This window comes from Metopolophium dirhodum, chromosome 9 (assembly GCF_019925205.1).
Source record: "Metopolophium dirhodum isolate CAU chromosome 9, ASM1992520v1, whole genome shotgun sequence".
Classification (NCBI taxonomy): Eukaryota; Metazoa; Arthropoda; class Insecta; order Hemiptera; family Aphididae; genus Metopolophium; species Metopolophium dirhodum.
In genome coordinates, this window is record NC_083568.1 from 16,890,027 (window position 1) to 16,901,233 (window position 11,207).

An 11,207-nucleotide genomic window follows, 5' to 3' on the forward strand; every position below is an offset into this window, starting at 1 on the left:
CTGACAACATGCGATTCGAACTTAATATATTTTTTCTTCTGTCGATGTTCTCCATCGGCCGGATATCCGACTCGTCCAGCACTTCGGCGCCAAATCACCATCCGCAGACGACGGACTCAGATTTACCGGTGCTGGCAGGCAGTTTGGCGGCCACGAAGAGTTCGGATTCGGCGGTCGGAAGGATTTCGGAAGTTTTGGACTGTTTGGCGAATCGGTTGGACGATCGTGGCGAGACTTCGCGGTTTGGATGTCACGACGTGTTTTCGTCCGTTTGGATTTCAGCACGACGTGCGCTGCTCGGCGACGACAATGAAATTGAAGGTATCCGCACAGCTTGTAAATCTTCATGAGTCTCTTAAAGAGACAGTAATGATACTTTTAAGTTTTATTTTATTACTCGACACCTTGGGCCAAACATCGATTTCAATGATTCAAGGGTGAAAAACCAAAACGCGGTACTATAGCCAAAATATTGATTTTTCAGAAGAAGCGATTTTCTGTATTTTAAAATTACCAATAAAAACAAACCCTTTATAAATAGACAAACCATTTTGAATATAAGTTATTTTTTTAAATTATTTAATAATATATTATTTTAGTTCAAAACGATTCAAATGTGTTAATATTCTAGGATTATATTTTTAATTTCAAACTTAATCAAAGCTTTTAAAATTTAATTTTAGTATGTTTTATATTAACTTTTTGTTTACAACCTACCTACAACACGGGTAAAGTTTTGGCACAACATAAAAAAAATACGTTTTGGAATAATTTAAGGATACAGTCAATTTTGGTATTGAATGATTGGTGCTTGTTCGTTTTGGATTAACCAGTCATTTTTAAATAGCGGATATGACCAAGAAATAGTATGTTTTATCTATTCTGACAACGCCAATCAATTTATCGATGTTTTTTCATAAAAAAAAAACATTGGATTTCCACCCCTCAAATTATAATAACGGTTGACAAATATGTTCCACTATGTTCGGTCTTTGGTATCACTTACCCTAATAGTAAACCTATCAGTAATCTAAATTCTAAACCTTTTATTGTCATGACGTTGACGAATTGCTATAAAATAGTATAATATCGTACAAGATCAAGATGAGTTAATTACATTTTGCACTCGTTATCAATGTTACACTATTATTACATTGACCGTCGACTTTTCAGAGAGCAAAAAATCAAAGAAAAAACCATGGGACATACAGACTTTAATGCTCGGTGCAGGAGTGAAGCTGATTTTGTTCCTGCCGGTTTTGGCAATTCTGACGGGAAAAGCCATTTCGTTGAGTCTGACGTCACTTTTGATCACGTCTCTGGGTTTCCTCTACAGAAACCAACTGGACTCGTTTGCCAAACGCAGTAATTCCTAGTGATATATTTTTACATAAATAAATTACTTCATCCGGTAACGGGGTTGAACGTCTATGTTGAGTACAACTTCTATAACACTGCATTATATTATATTGTTGTCATATTGTGGTAGTATAATACAATAGTAAAGTTAGGCGATTTGAAAATGAATGTGATAATTATTGTAATATTATTATTATTATTATCAAAAATATTTAAAAACCTTATATTGAGAAGTTTTATAAAATTAAATATTTGATTTAATTTTACTTCGGGTAACCGCACCAATTTGGGGATGGGTTCACCAACCACCGTATAGTTATAAATATGTGTTAACCTACTCCGAAATTTTGTATTAACGATATTTCTACTATAGTCTACTATACTATAATTTACCGTCTACTTTTTATATTCATGATATACCATGTATCGCTTTTGTACCTATATAACATGAATTATTGGGCAGATAATGTTGCGCAGATAATATTTAAATGCAAAGGAAGAATATTGTTACAACTATATTAGTTAATATAATTCATATGGGTTAAAGTTATAGGAGTTGTACCTACTGTAATATAAATTAAAATTACGTTTGGCTGTTATGTAATTACTTATTTATGGAAATAAAATAAATTGTCGTACCAGCGAATAGATAGGTTATAATTACATAAATTATTGATATTAATATTGTGTTATAATTACTTATATAATTATTTATTTTTAAACTGTAAGATTCGTATTTAGTTATATGAGAATTTAATTTATTTTACACATTATATAGTCATAATACGTAATAAATATAATTTAAACTAGCTTAAAATTAAATAATATAATGAATGAAATTATTATTTATACTTATCAAATGTATTAACGCTGTAGGAAGTGCACACAAGTATATTAAAAATTGTTTGATTAATTTATCACCAGACAAATACAATAATGTTACGTTTTAGTTAGTGAATATGTAGACTATTGTCAAAGTCAAACAGACTTCAATAATTACATGATAATATCTACCATTGTATGTGTTTAGAATATAATATTATAATAATTAGTTTGTTTAACGCATAGACTGTATTTATTTTTTTATGATTTACCACCGTTTATAACTTGCCTATAATATATCGATATTGTATTATTAATATGTATGTTTTATGTGAAACCGTTCTGAAACCGATCTACGCTGATCATCGTACAACAATATATGTTGACTCAAAAATCTAAAGACTGCTGGCTCAACAAAGGTATTTTGATTTATAGTTTCATATTCCGCGAAAGAGAAACGCCGATTCTAAGATCAACGTTTTGACGTGTCATGGTCATAATGACAGCTTGATTTAACAGTGGATATGTGCATAAAATCGTTTATTATTCCAATAAATTTCTCACGTTTAGAGTCATTTTTATGTCGCTTCTATTCGAAAATTGTTTTTTTATTCATTTTTTTAAATAGGTGGAAATCACCTAGGCTGGAATACATACCTAGGTAATTATTTTGACCACGACGCGAAATTACGCATTCCAAAAAATATGTCCTTATTAAACAATAATGATATAATGTCTATGACACACGTCGCTATAAATTACCCGTACACGAACCATCGGCGGCAGCTGGCTTGACGTAAAACATAAATAAACGTTTTAAATTTTTTTTTCTTCCAGTCTACGCTAATTATTTACTTGGACGGTACCTATACCATCGACCGCGGTCGACATCAACACACCGACCGGCATTGATAATACCCACTGTGCACCGGAGACGACCTACGAATAAAAGCTCGGGGCGATATTATGCAGACAATATACTAGAACAATATCCGACTATACAACAATTATTATTATTATTATTATTATTATTAATAATATTGTTGATTTTCCTTAAACCAGATATGCGGTATAAAGCGGTCGTATACGAGACTACTACTACACGGGCCGCGTATACAAATATTATAATGAGATATAGGTGCGTAGTGGTACACCACCTGTATTGTTTAGAGATAAAGAAACAAATCTTCATAAAATGTACAACAACTAGGTATACACAACATTATTACTATGGTTATTACTATTATTACTATATTACAATATGACTATAGTTTAACGCGTGATAAGAAACGCGCGTATTGTGTATAAACACTCACTCTTATATTACAATATACATCGATCAATGCCTCCATTTTAGACGTTTATTGTTTAGGCCAGTGGTGGCCAAACTACGGCCCGCGGGCCAACTCCAGCCCGCCATCATTTAATAATATCTGGCCCGCGAAAGAACTATAATATTTTACATTTACGAAAAAAAAAAAAATTTAAAATACTGTATACATTCTATAAACATATTATAAATAGCATTATCGTATCTTATCTTATTTTCGTAGAAACAACAATGTAGGTAGTAGGTACCTACAACGATTAATATTACTGTGCTCGTTGCGCGACCAATTTTATCTACATTGTAGTTTCTACAGCCATCGTGATCAGTCGTGATCAGTCAAATTAATATATTTTAAAATAATATGTTTTGTAAGTGTAAAACGATATTTTGTATATTTTATATTTATTTTTATGTGTGTAGTTAATAATTTATTTAAAAATAATATTTGGAAATGTAAGCCGATTTCATTTTTTTTCATTTGTAGTAATTATTAAGTTAAGTATTAAATAAAGACATTGAAATTATTAAGTACAATAAAAACGTCGTTAAATATGAAATTATATACCTATACCTAAAATTCTGATTACTCAAAAGTAAAAAAAAATTTTCTGGCCCGAGGTAAAAAAAGTTTGGCCACCACTGGTTTAGGCCAAGTAAAAAAGAATATTATGCTCGGGATACATATAATATTTTTATAATAATTTACCATTCGGATACCGAGCGGCGAGCGTTTTGCACTCAATCGTATTGTATAGTAGGTACCTACGTATACGCACACATTATTAAAATTTTATCAGAATAAACTCGTTCAGTGTCGGTAAATAAGTTAACCGACGCAATGTGTCATCGAGGTAAACCAAATAATATTATAATATTAATATGTATAAAATACTAGAACATATTTTAATTGATCTCAATCCTGTAATCGTATAGGATCACCTGAAAATGGTGGGCCGCAAAAATTTTCTATGAACCCCGGTGAGTGATCGGCTGTCAGTTTTGAACATAATCTATATTATATAATTTATCCCATATTTTATCTGTATCTACATAAATAAAATTGTGTCCAATTTTAATTTTGAAATTTGATTTTATCTAACACTATATAGCCTATAGGCTCAGTAAGAAAACAATTGGATTTGATATTATAGATCATTTATCAATTATTATTACCTGTTGGTGCAGTTATATATTATAACTAGGGCTAGGGACTTATAGGAGTTTGCATGTTTTTCAATAATCATTCAAAACATAGCTAAGTAATATAGAAATTTGTTTCATAGTACTAGGAGTTTAAAGCAATCAGTTTTATTTTGCATATTTTGCATATTCAGTTGTTTTTCCCTATAAGAGCATATTTTTGTTGTATTTTTATTTTAAGTGCATATTTCACATATTTTATTTAAACAAATTTAAAACAATACATGCATAACAGAGAAAAATATTTTATACATAGGTAGTGGTACCCACTATAGAATATTTAATATATGAATTTTCTAGAAATTGGATAAAAATAGATTAAAATGATTAAATAATCGCTATACCGTGTATTTTCCCAATTATTTGTGTGTTGTGAAATTGGTCGATAAGGAATACGCCGAATACGGTCAGTTGATGTCAATTCGTCTATTCGTATCGTATGTGTGTTTGTCTTGCGTAGTTGCGTCTTGTGTGAATAAAAGTTTAAAATTAAAGATAAAAATGCCTAAAGTAAAGGCAAATACATCTAATCGCCTACAGTCGTATGTTTCAGAATTCGGTAGTTCAATGATTTTAGTTGATCACTCAGTGCTTTATATTTTAATGTTTTTTTTCGAAAATTAAAAAATTTTAAGAGCATATATGATCATTTTTAAGTGCATAAATGCATGCATATTTTAAGGTTTTATAGGGCATGAAGTCCCTAGCCTTAATTATAACTAACCTAACCTAACCTAACCTATTATAGATACTAAATACTAATCCACTACACAAATCTCAGACTAAAATAATATTATAATTCCGTACCGATTCGCTGTGATAATATCATTATTATTTTTAGCACAATCATACATCGCGGTGCATGTCTAACGAATGTTAACGAATTTCCGTGCAGTACACTTAAGTGTACCTATAACCATGGTACACTGCAGCAGTGTTCGATGTCCCGTTGGACGAGCACACAAGTACTTGTAAATATTACAATAACGTAATGCATTCATCGAGATATCAGCTGCACCGTGAAGACAGTGATCCTATGCCTGTTCGCCAATTACGTTTCGTGACCCCCTCGTGACGATAACACTGCGTGTGTGAAACAATAATAATAATATAATATTTAGACACCAGTCGTCATCACTGCAGTGATTACAGTTGTAATATTGTACGAAAATCACATCTATACGACGTACTTGGCCGTCTATAGTTGTATTATACGCAGTAGGTACATCTATTATATTATATTGTACCTACGTAATACTTGCTACAATATTATATTGTTATGGTTGAAGAATATATTTTTACCGTCACGGTCGATCGTGTCGCGCGGTCTGTCGGCTTAAATTAATATGCATTTTGTTTTTGTTTTTTTTTTTTACATTATATTTTTATTGTTTTAATTGTTATATATTTTTTTTATACGTATTTAAGTTGTTTACGTTGCCAATATTTATTTAAATAATATTCAGTATGGAAATATATGTTATTCAGAAAAAATACTACCTCCACTGTATTAGGTAAAACATTAAATCATAATATTTTATTATATTATATTTATTTTTGTGGTCGTTATTATTGGCCACGCGAAATCATAATAATCATGATCAAATCATTTTGATTTTAGACAAGGCGCTACGTACAGACGGGACGGTTTGGCCTCACCTATATATTTTAGCTTCCTTGAAATGTTTACAGCTAATACAATCGGGCTTGCTGAATAGGATGGAAAAATTGGCTGATTCGTAGACCATCGAGGGTGGAAAGGGGTGTCTCAAAAATCATCTGACTTTAAATAATTAAATGATGTTATAAAAAATGGACCGATTATAAATTGTATAAACTAAACAATTCATAAATAATTTTACAATTTTATTGTATTTTACATGTTAGAATCTGAATTTTCATCAGCCAATTTGTAGGTATATAACATAATTGTATTACTAATAATAAATAATATACACTGACGGTCAAATATACATTACACTATATTTTGACTTGTGACAATTTACTGTAATAATGTTAAATAATTATTTAAGTAACTATTTATTTATTTTTTGTTATATCATTTAAAATAATTTAATATAAAGACTATATATTTAATATTAATCAGAATAATAAAGAATATTTTCAAACTTTTTTTTTGGTCTTACAATATTTCATTAGTTCTTGATACTTATATTAGTAACTTAAATCTAATAAAAGAGATTATTGGTTTATATTATAATCAAAACATTTAAAAATGGGAAATAATCACAGGTTTACGGTCGAGTATTCGTAGGCGCTTTTCCAATGCTGTCCAATACGTCTTCGAAAACACCAATAATATATATATATATATACATGTACCTAGGTATTTATTAATACCGAAACATTGTTGGTGGAATCTATAAAAAAAAAATAGGATTAGTCAATCTTTCTCAGCGTTGAGGGGCAAAACGCATAGATACTTTTTATACGAAAAATCTAAAGCGCTTTGTGCTGTCAAACAATATAATAATATTATATTATATTCATTGACATGCTCTTGAACGCGTAAATTTTAGGTACAGGCACCTATATAATATATAGCCATGTAAGCATACGCAGGAGCCTATTTTTTTTTTTACCAAAAATCATTACACTCGCACGCACACCTTATAATATTAAATTCGTTTATCACGCGCACGACTACAATATTATGACCTGTTATCGCCATAGGTATGCGCTGAGACTGGACATACCGATACACGAGCGGGCCGAATATTGTATTAGTTTCGCGCGAAGTCCTAAAATATTTGTTGCACAAAGATCGGCTGAAAAATGAAATACGATTAGCATACGAAATTTTGTAGTACGATGTTCTAACACTCTAACAGTTCTATTTCACTTAATAATTTCGTGTTAGATAAATATTATACGGGATTCGTGAAATTAACTTGTGTCATAAATCTTCTCGTGTGTGCTGATGAAACGGCTTTATTAGGAAATTATACCTAAGTAGAGGTATAACAGATGTATAAAATATTATCATAGTGACAGAAAATGAAAAACCGGAGTATAATAATATGATAAGTCGATTGGAGAAAAAATATCAACGGGGACATTCCATGCATTTTAGAGAACACAACAAAAGTGGAGCCTACAGATATACAGTAAATGACAGTTGTGGAAGTCGATACGAATAACTGAGGACAAATTTGTTTGGCGATATGGTCTCAAATCTCAATGACCGGAAAACCCAAAGAAGAGAGGGAGAGAAGATAATTTGTTAACCGTCCTGTATCGCGGACGGAGACTTTAACTCGCGGTCATAATGTTTATTAATTATTATAATGTCTTGTAGCCGTTCGACGTTTACGTTTTTGCTGTAATCGAACAACAGTAAGTTCTAAACCGTTCATGGTAAGTAGAATAACCGTTTACAATATTAAGTGCTTAAGTATGTATGTCATTGTTATGACAAATCTCATCTTCCGCATGATAATAATATTGTTCTCGGACGTTTTATTGTCACTACATATTATATTATAATATAATATCATACCTGGGTATCTACGGTCGACCGATCTGTTACAGCCGACACCCTGCGTAGTTTCGACGCCACGACACGTACCTAGGTATAGTGTACTATTTTACCATAGACTATTTAGGCACATAGTGCGACCACTGACGACATATATTTTATAAAAATAATATCGTGGTACTTATCGCGTAGTTGATCTAAACACTCGCATCGTTACTGTGTTCACGTCCGTGCGTGTTACATATTTTTTATTCGTCGTCGTACCTGTACCTCTGACGATGGTAATATATTATAACGACTACGGTGATGACGATGATGACAACTATTATCATTTAAAATGAGCGGACAACCGAATCGGTATATAAAAGCTCGGGATATACTCGTTATCCGACTTAATGCCGCTAGTGCATCATGCGTGTACAGTACGCGTTTGTCGTGTTGGCCACCGCCACGGCAGTCATCCGGGTCGACGGGTACTTCGACGTCTTGTCCAACTTGAACGATTGCGGATCGACGGACTTGGACGCGTGCCTCGAACGCCGATTGGCGCGATCCATCGATGAAGTATTGGACAAGAACGAGACTTACCGGCTAAACCGGTATCTGACTGTTACCGCTGTCGGTGACCACCGCCAACGTACTGAAGGCGACGACTTGGCCGCGAGGTTTTTGGACTTTTTCAACGCACTGCAAATCCAATACCAACCAGAAGAAGACGACGGATCGACCGATGACGTTTCCGAAGGTAGCACCTCACCAGTACAGCTAGATAGTATTATAATTTCTTTAACACAATACGTACAAACGGAATATAATAAAATATAATATACCCATTTGTAGGGAGGGCTATTATTTATGTTTCTTGATGACAAGTCCAGTTTTTATGAATATTAATTTAATATTTTATTGTATTTTTGTATACTTTCAACAATATCACGTTATCTCTCTCCCCCACCTACCACGTTAGACATATTATGATGCGTATGTCTTGTAAATATATTATAATCGAAATGATAACCATTAAACCGTATAATATAAATTCAGAAAATCGGTTACAGGTCGTAAGAAAAAAGGAGGCTTATACAAGAACAAAAAGCACAAAATGGGTGTGATGATAGGATTCATATCGATGGGCCTGACCATCGTCGGTGGTCTGTTCAACAAGATTATGATGGGCGGTGCGATATCGATAGCCGTGAAAGCTCTGATCATAGCCAAAATCGCTTTGCTCCTGGCCGGCACCATGGCGATAAAAAAGCTGTTGAGCGGTGGTGGCGTCGGTGTCAGCGTTCACCCTTCGTGGACCGGCGGCGGTGGAGGTGGTGGAAACGAACAGCACAATGGGTATCGTAGGAGTTACCCCCCGCCGCAGAGTATGACCACAGCCGATGCGATGGCTTACAGGGATCAAATCGACTCGTATAGCGACGCCCGATATTCGGGTAGTCTTGCGACGTAGGTATATGATTAGTCACCAGTGGTGGATTTAAGGGTTCACATATATAAAGTCGTCAAATCCATAAGAGGGGCATCGTATATAATGTAGCATAAGATACTTACGAAATTGTTGTTTTTATTAACCTGACCTAACAATAGTAAATGATATTGCAGTTTGTAATTTAAAATGTATCTATTATTTTGTGGTAGCAATAATTTATAAATAAATTAACTTTATAATTTAGATGGGCCCAACGCAGTACCTATATACATATTAGGAGTTAGGAGAGGTCCAAGTCGACATTTCTCAACTAAACGACCGTTAAATCTGCTACTTTTAATCAAAATATATCTTCAAGACAGTATTATTATTATATTCCATACGGACGTAGAATGGGAAAACCGTCAATTCGTGACGTCTTGATGTCTCAGATGGTGTACACATATTTTTTTCATAATTTAGACATTTAACTGATAAAAATATGTGGACAAAATCGTTTTTGGTATACATTTTTTTTTTTTTTTGGTTTCGGTAATAAATAATAATTAAACAAATAATAATAATAAATTAAAATCGTCTGTGTTATACGCGTATAATACACGAAGGACTAATAAATACTATAAAAACAATATCATTTATTATACCTGCAAGACAAAATCCCACAGAATTATCGGCGGACGTTGAACTCATTGCGTTTGATGTATGCAGTATTCGCAATTCACATATTGCGACGTAGGACAATTTTTCAGTCAGTAAACTTTAAAATTGTTGCGGTCTTATCGTCGCCACTATACGTTTACAAATCTTAGAGAATATACATTATGCAGTTTCACTTCGTTAACATAATTAGATATGTGTTTATATATTATTTGTAATATTGTAATATTAAAAAATTGTTTTTTTTTTTAAACAGTAAATAATGATTGTTTTTAGAACTCAATAAACAAAAAATATATTTTGGTTACCTACATATTAATAAATATTTTTTATAACATATTTCAATGAAAATAATAGTAGGTACATCATACATTATTATACATAATAATAATAACATATTTTGGTTTTTATATTAAAATAATATTTGTTATCTATGTATAACCTATAATAAGTGCTAAAAATAAAATAAGCATATTAGTTTGAAATAGAGCTGTAAGGTAGGTACTTCTTCGAGTGGCGTCGCGTCGCGCCAGACTGGCCCCGTTGTCCTATAGCTCTGTCTCACACTGATGACGGTCACACAACTCGATATCCGAGACCATAACGGTCACATCAAGATACTACCAATTGTGACGCCATACGGTTGGTTGTAAGACCATAATATAATGATGCGTGATAGTGTATATTATGAATTTAAATTCAGCCTATTTGTCGTCTCCAATATGTGTACCTCTGATTAATGGTTATATATTTTAACGAATTCGTTTTAGAAAACTTATAACAGTGACATTGAGCATATTATTAAGAAGGTACCTGAGTTACATAGTAAGAAAATATTTTTTTTTTTTGAACTTAAATCTGGCGACTATGGCCATGACTATGTTGTAGGGGTTATAAACTGT

The 11,207-nt window shown here is 32.5% G+C and overlaps 2 protein-coding genes across 2 annotated transcripts; both read left to right on the top strand.

Annotated features, from left to right (window-relative positions):
• Positions 1–2,068, top strand: LOC132951588 (uncharacterized). Its single transcript, XM_061023367.1, has 2 exons — positions 1–321; positions 1,174–2,068. Exons 1-2 carry the CDS (start codon positions 9–11, stop codon positions 1,374–1,376), a joined length of 516 nt encoding a protein of 171 aa, XP_060879350.1. The 5' UTR covers positions 1–8; the 3' UTR covers positions 1,377–2,068.
• A 6,553-nt stretch (positions 2,069–8,621) lies between these two features.
• On the top strand, positions 8,622–10,595 carry LOC132951587 (uncharacterized). The gene is made up of 2 exons (XM_061023366.1): positions 8,622–8,955; positions 9,269–10,595. The coding sequence occupies exons 1-2, from the start codon at positions 8,622–8,624 to the stop codon at positions 9,667–9,669; spliced, it is 735 nt and encodes a 244-aa protein (XP_060879349.1). The 3' UTR covers positions 9,670–10,595.
• The last annotated feature ends 612 nt before the right edge of the window (positions 10,596–11,207 follow it).

Bases quoted from the DNA above. Each gene is read 5' to 3' on its own strand.
- LOC132951587 (XM_061023366.1), top strand. From the start codon at position 8,622: ATGCGTGTACAGTACGCGTTTGTCGTGTTGGCCACCGCCACGGCAGTC. The intron at 8,956-9,268 runs GTAGCACCTCAC...AATCGGTTACAG, and splicing joins GACCGATGACGTTTCCGAAG to GTCGTAAGAAAAAAGGAGGC.
- LOC132951588 (XM_061023367.1), top strand. From the start codon at position 9: ATGCGATTCGAACTTAATATATTTTTTCTTCTGTCGATGTTCTCCATC. The intron at 322-1,173 runs GTATCCGCACAG...TCGACTTTTCAG, and splicing joins CGACGACAATGAAATTGAAG to AGAGCAAAAAATCAAAGAAA.